Source organism: Cyprinus carpio, chromosome A22, assembly GCF_018340385.1.
Source record: "Cyprinus carpio isolate SPL01 chromosome A22, ASM1834038v1, whole genome shotgun sequence".
NCBI lineage: Eukaryota > Metazoa > Chordata > Actinopteri > Cypriniformes > Cyprinidae > Cyprinus > Cyprinus carpio.
In genome coordinates, this window is record NC_056593.1 from 4,680,269 (window position 1) to 4,700,923 (window position 20,655).

General features: G+C 38.0%; 2 protein-coding genes across 2 annotated transcripts; both read left to right on the forward strand.

Moving 5' to 3' along the window:
- The first annotated feature begins 410 nt into the window (after positions 1-410).
- Positions 411-12,140, forward strand: LOC109046400 (zinc finger protein 721-like). The gene is made up of 3 exons (XM_042712318.1): positions 411-552; positions 1,957-2,087; positions 8,532-12,140. The coding sequence occupies exons 2-3, from the start codon at positions 2,033-2,035 to the stop codon at positions 11,534-11,536; spliced, it is 3,060 nt and encodes a 1,019-aa protein (XP_042568252.1). The 5' UTR covers positions 411-552; positions 1,957-2,032; the 3' UTR covers positions 11,537-12,140.
- A 2,331-nt stretch (positions 12,141-14,471) lies between these two features.
- On the forward strand, positions 14,472-20,581 carry LOC109046832 (zinc finger protein 239-like). The gene is made up of 2 exons (XM_042712341.1): positions 14,472-14,666; positions 17,898-20,581. Exon 2 carries the CDS (start codon positions 17,903-17,905, stop codon positions 19,091-19,093), a length of 1,191 nt encoding a protein of 396 aa, XP_042568275.1. The 5' UTR covers positions 14,472-14,666; positions 17,898-17,902; the 3' UTR covers positions 19,094-20,581.
- The last annotated feature ends 74 nt before the right edge of the window (positions 20,582-20,655 follow it).

A 20,655-nucleotide genomic window follows, 5' to 3' on the forward strand; every position in this document is an offset into this window, starting at 1 on the left:
TATTTATCACTTTTTAACTGTAATTTCTATTTTTATTTTTCTGTGAATATAGCCTATACTATACTATAATAAAAATAATAATAATAACTTTTTTAACTTTTAAAATGATAATGTTTGTACTTTTGGAAATGTATCTTTTATCTATTCTTAATTAGGCTAATTATTTAACATTTTAGGCTCATTTTGAGCACAAAATATGTGCTTTCTGTAATTGATTCTTGTGTGATTGTTTAGTTGATGTCTGTCATCAAGCAACTGCATGCAATGTAAGATAAGATAAAGTCGGGTTTGAGTGCGTTAAATGCATTAATCATTTTAACGCCTTATTTTTCCCATTATTAACCTGACCTAATTGTTATATATTTATTTAGCATCACACCTTCCTCTTTCAGTCTAAAGCAATGACGTGTGTGTATGGTTGAGGCTGATTGGCCTTTCACCAATGAGGAACCTTTCGCCACGCCCATTTCTCCGCCCTGCAGCAGTTGTCCCTAAAACAAGAGGAAAAAGTAATCATGGCTAGCCCAATCACACAGCTTTGAGTCTTCTGAGGTGAGGTCATGCGTATATTTATACAATTATGACAACACGGCTTGTTAAAGCAACGTTTTACAGCTCATTTTTGTGTTGTTTTAATCTGGTAGAGTTGTATTTGTGCGTCTTTCCTGGCGTCTGCTAACTGAAATAAACATTTAGCCTAGCAGTAGGGTTGCTCATTCTGATTAATACAGAATCGTCCCGTATATAAGATATCATTTTGTCCCGTATATCACAGGCATACGCCGTATGACCACCCAGACCATATGAATAACAAACTCTAAATTGAAAATAATTAATTTTTGACAAATCATTGTTTTGTTTTGCGAACGTGTGCTGAAGGCTTTAAGACCCAGCAGAATCCTATGCAGCGTCACAGGGAGAGGTTGATTGATCTAGCTGTATTGTGATAATTATTTATTTATTTTATAAACGATTGCAACCGCGTTTAAAAAAAATATTGACTCGAAAATTTAAATATTTTTATATTTAATCTAATAGTCTGCATTTACATTGCTTAAAGCTGCGTTTTTATTTTTATTTTTTAAATGATCCAAAATAATTTTTTGAGCAAGTACATAACCAGCTAGTGTTCTAAACTATCAGTAACTAACGATAAGCTTGTAATAATATGTTTCTAATATGAGTGGTACTGGCAGGTTTCCCAGAGATGTTCTTACTATAGGGAGATGAGAAAGTCTGCAAGGGTACCCGATTTCAATTGGCTGGAGCAGTTCAGTACGTATTTTAGGTAGCTTATTTCAATAAAAAGATGATTTTATTTTTAGTTTGAGAACAGTATCATATACAGGTTTTTTTCCACAGGATTTTGTAAGATTATAATGGGTGGACCTCAGTCCCATAGGGGTGTCGGGGTGCATTTTGTGCATTTTAAAGATAAATTATTTAATCTAGTGCACTTTCAGAGTTCTAAATTAAGATCTCTAACCCATTTTCAGTGTGCAAATTGAAGAAAAAGTATGTGCATTGTCCCTGAACTTAGGACTCAACCCTCTATTTGTTGTGCTATCTTAGTCTACATTACATTTACACTGGTGTTTTAGAAGGCTAAACAATTAATATGAAAAAAAAATGAATCCAATTAAGCCAAAATCGCCGATCCAGTCGTTAGAAGCAATTATAGGCCGATAGCAATCGATAGCCAATCAATCAGAGCACCTTTATAGAGGAGGACACAGAGTGAGCTGCTGCGGGAAATGTACATGTTTGTCCAAAACATGAGAATGCTTTAAATTTATAAGCACTTAAAAAAAACATAAGCATTTGCCACATCTTGCTCTCTTATACTTTGACAGATGCGTGTGCATTTTGATAGATGAATGAACACAAACAGTCATTTAAGTGTGTGAATTAATGAAAGCATAAATGTGATAACTGATTTATTTTTGATTTTGGCAGATCTGCTCCAACCACACAGGGATTCACCGTTCAGTTCAGCTCCTCCCACAACAGTTTATGAAAGAAAGTCGAAAACATGACTGATCCAGAACCCTGCGGAATAAAACAGGAGGATACCGAACAACAAATAGGTTGGTGTATATTCTTAATTCTTCAATAAGTTTATAAAACTTCAAGCATCAGATTCAGTGGTTGCAGTTAGAAAAATCATAAAAGCTGTGAAATAACAGTTAAAGCTGCAGATTTGAAGATACAAGTTACAGTGGTTTATTGTTTTGATGATTAGATTGAGGCTCAGCTGTTCAGCGTGGATGAATATGATGGATTGTGGTGTACTGGCACCTGTGGTTAAAGGCATTAACAGTGCATAAGTCACTGCATTGCCATCAAAACTTGCCCCTCCAAATAGAAAAGACATACTGTAAAAATTAATATGAGCTGGTATTGTCTTCAGCTGTTGAAAACAGTTGTTTTAAAAGAAATAACATTACAAAAGTTAGGCAAAGTCGCCAGACTAACAGGTAGTTGACAAATATGCAGTAAAAATAAATTATTTAAGAAAGAAAAAATACGTAAATAAATTAGTCAAAATTCACATTTCTTATTTTTCACAAAATACTTCAATTTTCACTTTTTAACATTAACATGTTTACTGAACTGTGCCTTAAATGTGTCCTGTGGTGTGACAGCAAAAATTAAGAAAAGAAAAAAAAAGCCTCTTAATAATATACAAATAACATGAGAGAGATTTATCTTCATTGTTATACACTTATTTTCAAATAGGTTTATTTATATAATATGAAATAATGACTAAAATTATTTTTCCCCCATGAATTCTTGGACATTTTCAAGACAAACTCTGACAACGAGACAAACTTTGCTGTCATTCTTTCAAAACTGCTGAAAATTATACCATTTTAAGATGAGTGATGATTATATCTCCCCTAATGCAATACTCAACTGTTTTGTAAGATATTTTGAGATAAAAAACAAACAAATCTGTAGTTCTTTTATGTGTGTCACATCATTCACAAAAACATCAGAACAATTTTAATTAATCTAATTATTGCATTTAAGAACACTGTTAAAAAAATAATAGAAAGGAGATAAATCTTGTTTAATTATCTAAAATGCTTCTTAAAGAGACCTTGTCCTCCAGTGTGACAGTACAGGTGTCATACCAGTGGACATTATGTGTCACACCTAAGGATGTTTCAGCCTTTTGTATCAGTTAATAACCTTGCTATTGCTAGCTAACCTGTCATTAGCAGTTAGCTGGACCCATTTGCTTAATTTGCTTAAAAAGATTATGTAGTTTAACATACAGTTTTTAATTAGCAAATATAATTAAGGGATGTCACACTAAAGGACAAAACTTAACACTTTTATAGTGGTTACAAAAAAGTTAAATATTTGAACAATTCTGAGACAAAACCTACCATGTAAACATGGGCTTCACAGGGGGCTTGAGTTACATGACCTTCAATGGGGTACTTCAACTAATTAAAGTTCAGAATGAGCTTTATCAGAATGAGCTTTATTGCCAGGTATGTTTACACATACAAGGAATTTGTTTTCGTGACAGAAGCTTCCACAGTGCAACAGAATGACAGCGACAGAACAAAAAACACATAATAAAAGAACAAAAAATACAAATAAGTAGGTAAGGAATAACCATATACAAACTGACAATTGTATGTGCAGGTATATTACAATAGGCAGTTTTGTATCTACAGGTATATTATGTGCAAATTGTAAAAAAAGTGTAGACTAAGTAAGTGTGTTCGATAAATAAGTGTATGTGTGTATAAATAGTGTTGTGTGTTCCACAGTTATTGTCAAGTGTTCATTAGATGGATTGCCTGAGGGAAGAAACTGTTCCTGTGTCTGGCCGTTCTGGTGCTCAGGGCTCTGTAGCGTCAACCAGATGGCAACAGTTCAAAGAGGAAGTGTGCTGGATGTGAGGGGTCCAGAGTTATTCCTTTAAAGTTGTCTGTGGAATTGTCTGATTTAAAATCAGGATATAGTGACACACTGGAGGACATGGTTTTCAGTGACAAAATGTATCTTGTTCCTACTCTTTTAGAAATATATGGATGAAAAAAAAGATTGACATTTACTAAAATAGACAATTGTAAAATTACTCGAGGTTTTACACTGAACAAAATTATAAACGCAACACTTTTGTTTATGCCCCCATTTTTCATAAGCTGAACTAAAAGGTTTAAGACTTTTTCTATGTACACAAAAGACCTATTTCTCTCAAATATTGTTCACAAATCTGTCTAAATCTGTGTTAGTGAGCACTTCTCCTTTGCCGAGATAATCCATCCACCTCACAGGTGTGGCATATCAAGATGCTGATTAGACAGCATGATTATTACACAGGTGTACCTTAGGCTGGCCACAATAAAAGGCCACTCTAAAATGTGCAGTTTTATCACAAAGCACAATGCCACAGATGTTGCAAGTTTTGAGGGAGCGTGCAATTGGCATGGTGACTGCAGGAATGTCCACCAGAGCTTTTGCCCGTGAATTGAATGTTCATTTCTCTACCATAATAAACCACCAAAAAAGTCTCATAAAATAATTCAGTAAATACAACCAACCTCACACACAACCGCAGAACATGTTTAACCACACCAGCCCAGGACCTCCACATCCAGCATCTTCACCTCCAAGATCATCTGAGACCAGCCACCCGGACAGCTGCTGCAACATTCGGTTTGCATAACCAAAGAATTTCTGCACAAACTGTCAGAAACCATCTCAGGGAAGCTCATCTGCATGCTTGTCGTCCTCATCGGGGTCTCGACCTGACTGCAGTTCGTCATCGTAACCGACTTGAGTGGGCAAATGCTCACATTCGGTGGCGTCTGGCACTTTGGAGAGGTGTTCTCTTCATGGATGAATCACTGTACAGGGCAGATGGCAGACAGTGTGTATGGAGTCGTGTGGGTGAGCGGTTTGCTGATGTCAACGTTGTGGATCGAGTGGCCCATGGTGGCAGTGGGGTTATGGTATGGGCAGGAGTATGTTATGGACATGAACAAATGTGCATTTTATTGATGGCATTTTGAATGCACCGAGATACCGTGACAAGATCCTGAGGCCCATTGTTGTGCCATTCATCCACGACCATCACCTCATGTTGCAGCATGATAATGCACGGCCCCATGTTGCAAGGATCTGTACACAATTCCTGGAAGCTGAAAACACATCCCAGTTCTTGCATGGCCAGCATACTCACCGGACATGTCACCCATTGAGCATGTTTGGGATGCTCTGGATCGGCGTATACGACAGCGTGTTCCAGTTCCTGCCATTATCCAGCAACTTTGCGCAGCCATTGAAGAGGAGTGCACCAACATTCCACAATCAACAACCTGATCAACAACTGACTGGTTTTCAGACCCCCAATACAGTAAAACTGCACATTTTAGAGTGGCCTTTTATTGTGATCAGCCTAAGGCACACCTGTGCAATAATCATGCTGTCTAATCAGCATCTTGATATGCCACACCTGTTAGGTGGATGGATTATCTCGGCAAAGGAGAAGTGCTCAGTAACACAGATTTAGACAGATTTGTGAACAATATTTGAGAGAAATAGGCCTTTTGTGTACATAGAATTCAGCTCATGAAAAATGGGGGCAAAAACAAGTGTTGGGTTTATAATTTTGTTCAGTGTATTAACATTTTATGCTTTTCTTTTTAATTGATAAAAGTTTTAATTTGAGCCATGCTCGAGACAGTCACACCATAGGAAATTTTGAGATTTGACTCAAAAAAACAAAACAAAAAAAAAACACATCTAATAACTAAGCAGTTTTTATAACAGCAGGTCCATGTAAGACAAATAAATGTTTAACCATTTACTGCATTTTAAATGATGACAGTACTAATTATAGTCATTTTTATCTTGTGTGACAGTGAAAATGTCATGTCAGCAGTATATGTATATGTATGTGTGTGTGAGATACGTTCATGTGTGATATAATTTGAAAGTAGTTTTTAATTGATTGACTTTTAACATCAGTCAGTTAAGCATTTTTAAGATAGAACATAAATAATTAGAACTAAAGCGTGGTAACTATGTATGAATGAAAATGTATGAATGCATATTTGTCATTTTAACAGAATTTAAGACTGGTGGTGTTGCTTGAGACATTGGTCATTCAGTTTTTCTGTAAACTGACAATAATACTGAAAATATACTACTACTACTACTAATTCTACTACTACTAAAAACAATATAAAATGCACTAAGATCTGAGGAGCTGCTGGGTTAATAAATATTAATCACGTTGTTTACGTCATTTGAACTGATTTGCTGAAATCAAAACAGTAATGGTAATAAGCACCAGCCAAAGAGATTGCCGTTTGCACATTAGTTTTACCTACCATCAAAGAATATAATTTACATGTTGCGCATCAATTTTACATAGTAAGACTGTATTGCTCTCCCTCTCGTTGCATGTGTGAGAGAAGCACTGAGCACTCTCAGCTAAGTGACGGCAAGTCGGGCGCCTTCACACTAGAGTTTATGGTGCATCAAATGTGTTGTGCATCCATTGAGTGAAACTCTCAAGTGTGCAGTGTTCAAAATGAGCAACGGCAAGTGAAATATCCATGTTAAACTTATTGTTAGCCTTTAACTCAAACAATGGCAAGTTAAATCTAACAATTTATTAGCCAGTGGCTAATGATACACATTATTTGGTCACCTAGCATGAAAATTTAGTCGCATGTGCGAGTGATTTACTTATAGGTTTTATGTAAAGAGTTGCAATGCTGACATTTGATAAAATAAAATGATTACTGGATACTGGATATCTGGATATCTATCTACTGTAATAGTTTAAGTATAATAGTCTTTGGCGAGGCATGCATTTCACACCTAGGCCTTCAGTAGTGTCGTAAACATATCTTTATATCTTGCAAATAACATCAGAATAAAACGTATAAAGTGATAAAAAGTCAAAAATGAACATTAACTTACCAAGTGGGGTTTCATCTTCACAGAGCCGTTGACGATGAGATGTGTGGTTGTTTTTCCACGTTTTTCACGATCACGATTTTCAGAAGTCATCACAAGCGAATGTCATTCCTCCCCAAGTGAGCCAATTTTTCTGCTGCTTTCAGTCGCCCCGAAGTGTCATGACTCAGCAGTGCCTTAAAACATTGTCAGTAGGGCTGTGCAATTAATCGCATGTGATTGTCATGTGCGTATCGTCAGTAAAGCCAGTTCCATGATTAGTAGTAAATCTCCATCACCTGCTTTCAGATGGAGCGGCATTTACTACACAGAGCCATAGTTCACTGACAATTAGGCAATATTGCGTTCATTATCGCTATAATATTATAACAATATTATTACATTATAATTATCATATTAGCGGCTTTACTGACGAGATGCGCATGACAATCGCATGCAATTAATTGAACAGCCCTAATTGTCAGCACCTGCTTAACCAAAGACAGAGGCAGAACCTGAAGTGAAATGAGTCTTTTGCATGACTAAGTGCTATCCCTTCTCGAAGCGCCAGGGGCCCCACCCTAAGCTAGAGCTGGACCCTGAGCAGCCCCAGCAGCTTTGATGCTCCAAGACCGAGGAGGTTAAGTTCCACCGAGGCTGGACCACCCTCATACCCCCTCGCTTTGGTGCATGATTTACACTTTAGTTTTGGACAACGAGGCCCACGTCCTCCGAGCCAATGTCCAAACCCTGCTAGCAAAGGGTACTGGGGAGAGAGCCCCCATGGAGAGCCACACCAAGTTGAGCTTTTACAGTCGCTACTTCTTTATTCCAAAGTAGGATGGCAGCCTCAGGCCCATCCTCGATTTGAGACATCTGAACTGCACCCTGATAAAGCAGCCGTTCAGAATGCTACCCTCTTGCGAATCCTCCCAGAGGATTGGTTTTATTGGTGGATCTGAAAGATGCATAAATTCATATTCAAATAGCCCCCGTCACAGACCATTCTTGAGATTCCCGTTCGAGAGGGTGGCTTACCAATATACAGTCTTACAGTTTTTTCCGTCCTGGAGTTTGTCCATGGTACTCAAGGCTCTGTGAGGCCCTCCTTTTGAGCTGCTCAAATCGACTAACCTTCGGTCTCTCTTGCTAAAGACTGCCCTCCTGCTGGCTTTGACTTTGGTAAAGTGAGTGAGCAACTTGCACGCTCCTTCAGTGGAAACGTCCTGCCTCGAGTTTGGCCCTAATGACAGTAAAGTTGTTCTTAGTCTTAGAATAGCCTATGTGCCTAAGGTGCTTTCAATCCCTTTGAGGGCAGGTTATAACTCTCTCTGCTCTTCCTCCCTTCCTAACGCAATGCTCATTCCAAGGTTACATTAGTAACCAGTATAGTTTTCTTTAACTTGTTTTTAACAAATGAAATGTGGTTTGAGAAGCATTCATAAATTGCAAACATCAGGAGGTAAATGTACCCTATTCAAATGAATGCATCAAAATGTTTATACTTTCCACTGTTGTCTCAGGTTTCATGTCCTTTTCCTTTCACTTTGCGCCTTTCAAAATTTTTTAAGATTTACTATTTTTTACTTTAATTTTAGACCTGATAGAAGAGAACGAGGAGATTGAAGAACTGAATGAAGAAGGGGAGAACCGTGATGTCAAAATTGAAGAAACATCCTGCAGAGACAATGTGTGTTTCACTTGGCCTCAATGTGGAAAGAGTCTGTCATGCAAGCAAAATCTTGATATTCGCATAAAATGTCATCTTGAAGGGAAGCTGTACACATGTGATCAGTGTGAAAAGACTTTCACAATAAAAGGAAACCTTACGAAACACATGAATATCCACACTGGGGAGAAGCCATACACATGTGGTCAATGTGGGAAGAGCTTCAGACTAAACGTAATCCTTAAAAAACACATGAATATCCACACTGGGGAGAAGCCGTACACATGTAGTCAATGTGGAAGGAGCTTCAGATTAAAAGCAACCCTTAAACAGCACGTGAAAATCCATACTGGAGAGAAACCGTACTCATGCGGTCAATGTGGGAAGAGCTTCAGACTAAAAGCTACCCTTAATGAACACACGAGGATCCACTCTGGAGAGAAGCCGTACACATGTGATCAGTGTGGGAAGAGTTTCACACAAAAAGGATACCTTGATGCACACCTAAAAACCCACACTGGAGAGAAGCCGTACACGTGTAATCAGTGTGGGAAGAGTTTCACACAAAAAGGTGCCCTTAATGCACACATGAGGATCCACACTGGAGAGAAGCCGCATACATGCAATCAGTGTGGAAAGAGTTTCAGACTTAAGCAACCCCTTAATGAACACATGAGGATCCACACTGGAGAGAAGCCGTACACATGTAATCAGTGTGGAAAGAGTTTCAGAAAATTAAGTGGTTTTAAAAAACATCTCCGTACTCATTCTAGAGAAAGACTAGATAACCAAAGCAGTAAAACATTTTTTAGGGCAGATATCCTGAAGGACCACCGTAAAGTTCATACTAAGCAGAAGCCTTACGTATGTTATTTATGTGGAAAGAGTTTTAGTCAGATGGTAGCATTAAAGATACACCAGAAAAGACACAGCGGTGTGAAGGATCATGCTTGCTCTGAGTGTGGGAAGACTTTTTTTACATATGGTGCACTGAAAGTGCACAAGACCGTTCACACTACAGAAACGCCTTACAAGTGTTTACACTGTGACAAGAGATTCAAACGGTCAACATATCTGCAAATACATGAGAGGATCCACACTGGAGAGAAGCCGTATGCATGTGATCAATGTGGGAAGAGCTTCAGACTAAAAGAAATGCTTAATCAACACATGAATATCCACAATGGAGAGAAGCCGCACACCTGTGATCACTGTGGGAAGAATTTCACACAAAAAGGAAATCTTAATAAACACATGAAAATCCACACTGGAGAGAAGCTACACACATGTGATCAGTGTGGGAAGGGTTTCTTAGAAAAAGGAAACCTTAAAGAACACATGAATATCCACACTGGAGAGAAGCCACACACATGTGATCAGTGTGGCAGGAGTTTCACACATAAAGGAAACCTTATCAAACACATGAAAAGCCACACTGGGGAGAAGCCACACACATGTGATCAGTGTGGGAGGAGTTTTGCAGAAAAGGCAACCCTTAATGAACACATGAGGATCCACACTGGAGAGAAGCCATACACATGTGATCAGTGTGGAAGGAGTTTCACACAAAGAGGAACCCTTTATGAACACATAAAAACCCACAGTGGAGAGAAGCCATTTATCTGTGATCAGTGTGGGAAGAGTTTCAAACGAAAAGAAGGCCTTAGTGATCACATGAAAATCCACAGTGGAGAAAAGCCGTACACGTGTGATCAATGTGGGAGGAGTTTCACACGAAGAGGAACCCTTTATCAACACAAGAAAACCCACAGTGGAGTGAAGTCCTACGCATGTGAACAATGTGGCAAGAGTTTCAAGAATTCAAGCTTTTTTAATGTACATCTGTGTACTCATTCTAGAGATAGACAATATAACTCTGACCAATGCAGTAAAAGAAATTCCAGGGCAGATTTCCTGAAGGACCACCTGAAAGTTCATACAAAGGGGAAGCCTTATGTATGTTATTTATGTGGAAAGAGTTTTAGTCAGAAGGTTGCATTAAAAATACACCAGAAAAGACACAGTGGTGTGAAGGATTATGCTTGCTCTGAGTGTGGGAAGGCTTTTTTTACAGATGGTGACCTGAAACTGCACAAGACCGTTCACACTACAGAAACACCTTACAAGTGTTCACACTGTGACAAGAGATTCAAACGGTCAATATATATGAAAATACATGAGAGGATCCACACTGGAGAGAAGCCACATGGATGTGATCATTGTGGGAAGAGCTTCAGACTGAAAGGAACCCTTAACGATCACGTGAAAATCCACACTGGAGAAAAGCCGCACACATGTGATCAGTGTGGGAAGAGTTTTGCACAAAAAGGAAATCTTAACAAACACATGAAAATCCACAGTGGAGAAAAGCCGTACTCATGCGATCAGTGTGGGAAGAGTTTTAGAATATCAAGTGCTTTTAAAGTTCATCTGCGTACTCATTCTAGAAAAAGACGATGTAACTGTGACCATTGTGGTAAACATTTTTTTAGAGCAAGTGCCCTGAAGAAGCACCTGAAAATTCATACAATGGAAAAGCCTCATGTGTGTTCTTTGTGTGGAAAGAGTTTTAGTGAGTTTGCTGCTTTAAAATATCACCAGAAAAGACACAGCAGTGTGAAGGATCATGTTTGCTCTGAGTGTGGGAAGACTTTTTTTACATATGGTGCACTGAAAGTGCACAAGACCGTTCACACTACAGAAACACCTTACAAGTGTTCACACTGTGACAAGAGATTCAAACGGTCAACACATCTACAAGTACATGAGAGGATCCACATTGGAGAGAAGCCGTATCACTGCCATTCATGTGGGATGAGATTCACTCAATTATCTTCTCTAATCTGTCATAAATTACATGTCTGCATGTCTGAAATTACAGTAAGTAGTTCAAGTTCTGATCCTGTCCTTCCAGGTGTGATAGATGCTAGGTAGGGCTGCATCAAGAACTTTTGATAATTGATTAATCTGAATTAATCTGAAATTCACTCAACTGATTAATCATTGATTATTTCAGAGATTTATCAGTAGCTTTTATTGATTATTCAGCTTTTGGAGTTTGTTAATTATAACTAATAAATAAAACAAGGAAATCACTTCAGTTTTTGAAAGTGCCTTTTTAAGAAACTCTGAGTAAACTGAATTGTTATTCTCTTCAGGTTTTCTGTCCTCCTTCAAAGTCATCAATACACCAACGTTGCTTAGAACTGAAACAGAATAACAAAGGACATTTCACAACACATAAGAGGCTAAAATATTAATCTACAAACTATCATTACTTAGATCCCCTTATGAGTGCTGTGGCCAGCAATCTTGATAACACTGAGTCTTGTGGGCTTGAGAGTGTAGGCTGGCAGCTCAGAGGATCCTCCACACTAGATACTAGTCTTGTCCACCCTGAGACAGATCCAGTGGCAGCCATGACGGCTGGAGTCCGTGCTGGATCAAGGTCTGTGGGGGACAGTTTAGGGCAGGGATAGGCAACTTCGGTCCTGGAGGGCCACTGTCCTGCAGAGATTAGCTCCAACCCTAATTAAACACACCTGAACAAGGCAATCAGTGTTTTCGGGATTACTAGATAGATACAGGCAGGTGAGTTTTTATGAGGGGTGAAGCTAAACTCTGCAGGATAGTGGCCCTCCAGGACCGGAGTTGCCTATCCTTGGTTTAGGATATTTCCCCCCCTACACCTCCCACACTGAAAAAAGATATCCATACAGCTATAGCCAAAACCACACATATATTAATTATCCACCACCACCTGGGATCACCTCCTAACTTCAGTTAGCTGTTGTCGTTGTCCAGTCCGCCCCAGTCCATTAAAATGCTTCCGTCAAATAGCGAGATGTGAGAATATGCAGAGAAAAAAAAACTTTTCTACATATTTTTCCGTGGGGTGGCCTTCTTGAAAAATTAAACCAGGAGTGCTTAGACAGTACCAATTACCCCCTGCTAGATCCATTGTGGGTCAGTCGTTCTGTAGCAAGATAGCCTTTCGCACCACAGGAACCTTTTCATAGTACAAGAACTAAGTGTGGAACTACCAACTTTTTGGCATTTTCGCATCGTAGTTACTGGGTGCGATTTTTAGTACCGGACTCCCTTTTTCAAGAACCAGATTAGCTCCTACTCCGGAGCAGGGTTTATCCAGCAAAACTGGTACTACCCGTGATGTAAGTAGACATTGATTGGCCAAACGCATACGAAAACGCCTTCAACCGCCATGATTTAAAACACCGTTTAAACAACATATTGTAAACATTGTGTCAACTTATTTTGCAAGTATGGAGAACAGCGATAGATGGACGGACGCTGAAGTGCAGGCACTTGTAGCAAATGTAGCACTGCCAGTTGTTGTTGGAGATTCTTAGTCCTCCTTTCCGTTCTTTCAATCGATTTACGTATACGTCGACATTCCATGTCCATTATTGTGAAATCAGCGAGACACAACAAAAACACAGCTCCAATCACAGCGTCCCATTCTCCTGCTGTTAACGTTGTTGTTCTTTGTTTCCATTGTTGAATGCCGCGCACAAATGACGTTGCTGTCGACTGGCTTACGTCACGTCCTAGTACACACTGTCGGTGCGAATGCAACCCTTTAAATGGTACTGGGAAATAATTCGCGCAAAATCGTCCCAGTACTTTAGTTCTGTACATTTAGTTCTGGACTAAAAGCGGTGTGAAACACCCTAAGGAGAAAGAAAGCTGAGGCGAGGATCTACGTGCTGGGGGACTTTAATAAACAGACATGAAACACAAGGGGGAAACCAGTTTAAGAAGATAACAAGGGGGAGTGGTTAATTGGAGCAACAGGAGCAGGGAAAACACTTCAAAAAGAGCTTTTCACATATGTTTGATATTTTTTTTTTTATGGCCTTGAGAAAACAGATGTCTATTAATTCATGAGAATCCATCTTACCATAAGATGGTAGTTACAGAGAGAGAAACAGGTTGTTATAGCATAAAGATAAACCAGAAATTGTAGCATGTTAGAATGCTAAAAATTCCTGTACACACATGAAAGTTTTCTCATGCATGGAAATATTTCTTGTGTGAAGAAAAAGTCTGTGTTTTTTTTTAAGTTGTCAGTTTGAACTTCTTATTTTATTCTGCCGTTCTCAACATGCAAAACTAACTGCAACACATTCTGGCTGCACATCATCCTTGTATCCTCAAATAATAGACCTGTTTTATTGAGCAAAGCCACAGCGGGTTTCACTTTGACTCAGAATCTGAGCAGGTACAGTGTGTCAGTGCTTGAAGTGGCTTGTGTTTATTCTGTGCTTAAAAAAAAAATCAATAAATAAATGAGAAGATTAACAGATCAAGTATCAAATCACTGGAAATAACCTGTTGGTATAGCATTTTAAATGGGCAACAAACTGAAAATTAGCAGTAAATTCATTACATATCATTGTATTTGACTGACTCATTCACCCTGATTTTATAACTGTTGCTGTGAATATTAAAAATGGTTATATCGTGCATCTGCAAGTATTCATTCATTCATTCAGTCAGTCAGTCAGTCAGTCATTCAAAATGTACTAGGTTTTATATTGTGTCTATGGCTCTCTCTGGTGGTGTCTGTATCATATAAACTCAGTATTAGACTCAGTATTTGTATTATATGCTTAATAATGATTGCTGAGCATCTGGTGTACAGGAAGTCTAAAAATTAAAAACCAAGATAAAACAATCTTATCCAAGAATTTATATTTATATATATATATATATATATATATATATATATATATATATATATATATATATATATATATATATATATATATATATATTATACATTTTCGATGGTCAAAGTTTATTTTAAAAAGGTTTAGTGCTTCGTCTCACAGTGATGACGTCATCGCGCGCTGTCAGTCTGTAGAGAGTCTTCTGAAGTCAGCTGAGGAAATTGTACGTCGTGTATTTGGTATTTACACAACTGTGACATATTTTTGGTTTCATTATTAAAATAACAGCATATACTTGAGGAGTTACTGCGATATAATTAATATTAAGCCTGTGAGGAGCCACGCGGGACCTTTTAAATCCACCACAAGAGGTACGTAAATGTAATGCAGACCTGCCAACCTGTACGCATTTTGCGTAGCGGCTATGCATTTAGACCTCAGAGTACGCTGGGACGATTTGTCACTCTAAACTACGCATCTGTCTACGCGCAGCATTCAAAGAAAAAGAAAGGCAAGGTTTTTTTTGCTTGTTTTGTTTCGCATGTAAATAATTTCTGCGTTTTATTTCTCTCCTAGTAGCCTATAGTTTATAGTTTCAGTTTAAGGCGGCTCGCGCCTATAACTGTCTCTGACTAAAATATACATTTTGCTTGTTGCACAATAAATGTGACATGTCGAATTTTAAACCTACAAGTAACTGTATTTGTATGATAGCACTAACCGTGTAATGGCGTAATCAAAAAAGCCTTTTTACTCAATTAGTCTGTGCTTTTTATTATTTTAATTTTAGTTTAGTAACTTCTACTTTAAAAGGATTATTTTTGTTTTTAGATTGCAATGTTACACTGTTAGAATGAAATGTGATTTTAACCCTTTTTTGCACATAATATATGCCTACATGCTTACATACACTTTATTTGTTTAATCCAAATACAAAATACCGAGATATATAGGCCAAAAAATACAGAGATATGAATTTTTGCTCATATCGCCCAGCCTTATACAGAAGTGTACTGGAGTTTTTTTTTTTTTTTTTTTTTTTTTTTTTAAATAGAATAAAAAAAAAAACTAAATGGCAAAAATTAACTAAGTAGTTACAGTAAACAGTTACAGTAAACCGTAATAAACAGTAAACTTTACCCCCACTCCACATACCCTCACTTCTTGTAAAAGCTTACACTAGTGGTCACGTATGCACACATCTGCTCAATATCATAGCTTACACAAGGCCCATTACCTAACACTACTGATTTCATAAACCTATATGTAAAAGGTTAATACAGTATGGAGGATTCATCAATCTGATCACATCATTCATATCAGATAATCAATCAGATCATAATTAAACAGTAAATAATTTTTCCATTACACGACCCCGACCTACAGCTAACTCCCAGGCAGGAAAGATTTACAACCAAAGGAAAGGAATTCACTTTTAATCAGGCCATATGAAAGACACATAAAGGCCATGACGAAAAGGTCTTCTCTCCATTTCATTTATAGAAAAACCTGTCTGTGAATGAACATGCATCTCTCCAGGACATTGTGTGCATTAGTATTGTTGTGTATATTGTTTGTTGTATTGTATACTGTTTTATGATAGTACTACTAGTCAGTGTTACCCTACGTATATTGTGTCTGCTATCGAATGAATGCTCATTTACGGACTCACACTTTGGTGAACATCACCTCCTCGTAGAATGCAGTGTGTGTTTGTTATATTAATCAGAGTATAAATGGACTCAAGACTGCCAAAACCATTCTAACCACTTTCCCGCTTGGAAATTCCACCTTTCTCATTGGTCAAGCCAACCCTGAGAGTTATGACTCACCTCACAAGTTTCTCTCTCTCTTCGCACGCAGAGAAAAGTAACAGCTCCTTTTTTAGACATAGGAGACGACAGGAACCCAGACGCCTACCATGCATTCAAGGGGCCCTCAGATCAAAGGTTAAACACACAGATTAATACTAAAAAAATCATAGAATGCATGGATAATAAGTTGGATATATTCAAGTAATAATTAAAGAATCACAAAGATTAATGCATAATGCATTAAAGGCATGATTTCTATATGGATATAAAAACATAATAATTGAAAATTTGCAGATTCGATCACATCACACAAAAGTGTGGACTCATAGTAAGACCGCAAGTGTTTAAGGTGCCATTTGCTTAATAACATTGCTTCTAGAAATTGCAATTTCAGCCATTGAATGGAACTATCGAGACCTTCCTCAGAGACTCCACAAGCCTGCCTTCACTGCAAAGGCACTGCAAGTATTGTACAGTTAACTAACCAGGTTAGTGTAAGCTGTGGACCTCTTGATTAATAAGGTGAATTAGAAACTGATGGTACATTCATTCAAACGGTTAACTTGATTTATTTTCCCCTGTTTTTGTCCGGTTCTGTTCATCCACTTTCACTTCCCATGTACCCATGTGTATTTGTGATTTCCTAAATAAAACTTTGTAAACAATACATTTGAGTTCTCTGGTTCTGGTTGAGTTTTCTGGTATTGTTTATGTCACTGTCACCGTCCCACCTGTGGGACGCTTGGCGCTCTTTTTTTTGTTGTCCTTTTTCTCTATAAAATCTTTTAGTAATCATCATAAATTATATATCATTTGAAAGCTTATAAGTCCAAGATTCATCCTGTGAAAACCATTTTGAAATCTGACATTGCTTTACCATGGAAATGGTACTTTAAAATCTTATGGCGGTCTCCTCCCCCTTAGTGGGCAGTGTCCAGTGTCATATTACAAAATGCATTACGGTCTTTTAGAATCAAAACTTTTTATAATCTTTGCAACAAACATATCATTGGAAAGGTCTGAGTCTCAGGATTCCATATTTGGTGGTTATTTTGAGTATTGAAGTAAAAATTGACAGAGAAATCTAGAGAAAAATTCATTAAACAAAATTCAAAGTTGTTTTGATGGCTCCCAGTGGCTGTTCGTGGTATGACACCCTAAATAAAATCTCACAGGAACCTCAATTTTTTTCATATCAACTTCAAATTTGGAACATAACTTATTTAGACACAAGGCTTTAATTTTAGAGTAAAACCTGTTATGTAAAATATTTATAATAGATAAAATAAAATAAAATTAATATAGCGCATTTTATTTACAGTAGATTTAAACTTCTATAACTCTTTGATACTTTAATTTTTTGAAAAAAATTCCACTTTTGGCAAAATCTGCTAATTTTCTTCTTTAAAACGAGACCAACCTTAGGTCTATATTCCAAAGTGTTCATAAAATACAACAATTTAAGTTTGGATAGTGCACTTTAATGCCTATTTTAAAAAATGGGGGGTGACAGTTAAGGGGTTAAACGATTCCTGATCTTGCTACATGCTCTACGTACGCACTGTACAGACTGAGAGAGGATTGTTTTTCTGTGGCCATGAAAAAATATCCTTTCTGAGAAACATGAGTGTTCACTGGATATACAGGTTAAATAAATCAAAGTATTATTTCTGCTACATCACTTCAATTCCATTAACTGATCCAAATATTATAATTACAAGTTATGATTCATTATTATTTCCCCTTTGAGCTAATTTTCTACATTCCCCTTTCTTACTTTCATTTTAGACCTGATGGAAGACAGTGAGGAAAGTGAAGAACTGAGTGAGGCAGAGGAGAAGCATCATCTTATCAAAACTAGTAAAGAATCTTTGAGTCACTCACAGACTGAAAGTAAGTTATTGAAAAGAAGAGCTAAAAAGTCTTTCACCTGCCCTCAGTGTGGGAAGCGTTTCGCAGTAAAAGGAAGCCTGACGAGACACACGAGAGTCCACACGGGAGAGAATCTGCACACGTGTGATCAGTGCGGGAAGAGTTTTTTGTCAAAAGGAGACCTTCAGGTTCACATGAGAATCCACACTGGAGAGAAGCCGTACTCGTGTGATCAGTGCGGGATGAGTTTCAGACACATACAGTGTCTTAAACTTCACATGAGAGTTCATAGTGGAGAGAAGCCGTACACGTGTGATCAGTGTGGGAAGAGTTTCAGATACATACAGTGTCTTAAACTTCACATGAGAGATTCATACCGTGGAGAAAAGCCGCACACATGTGATCAATGTGGGATGAGTTTCAGACAAAAAGGATCTCTTAATGTACACATGAAAATCCACTCCGGAGAGAAGCCGTTTGCGTGTGATCAGTGTGGGAGGAGTTTCAGAAAGGCGTGTACTTTAAAAATACACCTGCGGTGTCATTCTGGAGAAAGACCTTTTACCTGTGATCAGTGCGGTAAAAACTTTTGCAGAGCAGATTCCCTAATGATGCACCAGAAAATACATAGACAGGAGAAGCCTTACATGTGTTCTCTGTGTGGAAAGAGTTTTAGTCAGTCGGGTACTTTAAAAATACATCAGAAAAGACACAATAGTGTGAAGAATCATATGTGCTTTGATTGTGGGAAGACTTTTGTTAGAGATGCTGAACTGAAACTGCACCAGAGAATGCACAGTGAGGAAAAACCTTACAAGTGTTCGAAATGTGACAAGAGATTCAAATGGTCAGAATATCTGAAATTACATGAGAGGACCCACACCGGAGACAAACCTTACAAGTGTTCATACTGTGACAAGAGATTCAGATGGTCAGATTATGTGAAAAAACATGAGAGGATCCACACTGGAGAGCAGCCGTATCACTGCATTCAATGCGGGAAGAGTTTCACTCACTCGTCTGCTTTACTCAGTCATACAAAAAACACATGTCTGAAATCAGCTTCAGATCCAGCACATTTAAATGCAACAACGTGTTCTCACCAAACATGACCCAGTCTCTTCTGTAGATGTAAATCTACCCTAACCAAGTGACATACAAACAAAATGAATGAGAAACAGAGCCTACTTTCTTCCATTGCGTATGTTTATCTACGGCTGAGACGAGAACGATCACATGAGCTCTACCATCTTCTTTCCTATTGGCTGTCACTCCCTAAAGTCGCTCTTCATTTGCATAAAGTTGAAGGATTCTGAACTTTGTCGCGTCGCTGGACACGCCCCATCCGGGAGCCAACGGCCGCTGTCGCTCGTGTCGCCGGCATTCCATTGGAATTAATGGGATTGTGTTGCTTTTCTGTTGTGTGTCACTTGTAGTGTGAACGAGGCTTGAGTGCACTCATTCTTGCATGTACATATAATTTAATTTTTACCACCTGCAAACTCACAAGGAACTCATAACTCATCATTGCTTCTCCACGTTTGCCCTCTGCTCATTTTTTTTTTTTGGTTACACTGTGTCGTCAAATCATGTCGCATCTTGTCATTACTTACTGTTTTTGGTTCGTTTAGAAGTATTTTGTCAGTGTTGCATTCATATATCATTTCGAACTGCACCAGAGTTTGTTTGGAAGCAGACCGAGACCCATCTTTTAAGCGGTCTCGGTCCCCTTGTTTGATGCGCACCAGGGTTCGTATGGCAGAGTTCACACTTACTCAAAAGAACCGCACTAACAGAGCAATCACACCAGGGTTCGTTTTAATCGAACCAAACATGACAAGTGTGAACGCACCCTTAGTTCATTTTCTCAGCACGAAAAAGAAAAACAGCAGTGGGAATAAAGACATAGCAGTTTGATTTTTTGTTCAATCCTTTGTTCATTTTGTTTAATGTATTTTATAGATGTTTTGTTAATTTCGCCTCCCGGAAATGTAGTTATCACTATAGTTGCCAGGCTGTTATTGAAAATAAGAACTTGTTCTTAATTAATTTGCCTGGTTAAATATAGTGACCTCACTCACCCAGTGTTTGGGCTTCTAAGCCAGTTTTACATGTTTAAACAATCATGAAGTTTAAGTTTCTTAAGCAAAAAGAGTGACTGTTGTATTTTTTTTTTATTGCTTACAGGCTCTTTGTGTGCATCATATATCATTTATTTAATATTAAAAATAATTGTACATTTTCAAGAAACTTATGAAAATATGAATTGAAACTGAATAAAATGTCTTTGGCACAAATCTCTCGTGGGGGTGGGGCTAGCAGTGGTGTGTTCTCATTGGCTACTGAGTATATGATTGACAGCTTCTTGACCTGGAAGTGAAGAGGTCCATAAGCCCGGCTTCTTGTTTCATGCTAGTGATATAAAATGAGGGGAGAGCGGGGTGATTTGAGCCTGTGGGGAAGTTGAACCAACTCTTGTATATATGTAGAATTGCAGTAAAATACTTTTCAATCGTAAAAAGGGGTGAGCCACTGGCTCAACTTACCCCAGGACATTTGGCTCAAATTACCCCACATCTACCATTTTAACAAACTTATATCATCCATAATATAACATCCAAAATCACACAAACATTATAGCGTCATATAAAAACCTCCTAAAACACAAAAACTA

What these genes read in the sequence shown, in the direction of transcription:
- LOC109046400 (XM_042712318.1), top strand. Translation starts at nt 2,033, where the DNA reads ATGACTGATCCAGAACCCTGCGGAATAAAACAGGAGGATACCGAACAA. An exon ending in GGATACCGAACAACAAATAG is followed by an intron (nt 2,088 to 8,531) that starts GTTGGTGTATAT and finishes CTTTAATTTTAG; the next exon opens with ACCTGATAGAAGAGAACGAG.
- LOC109046832 (XM_042712341.1), top strand. Translation starts at nt 17,903, where the DNA reads ATGGAAGACAGTGAGGAAAGTGAAGAACTGAGTGAGGCAGAGGAGAAG.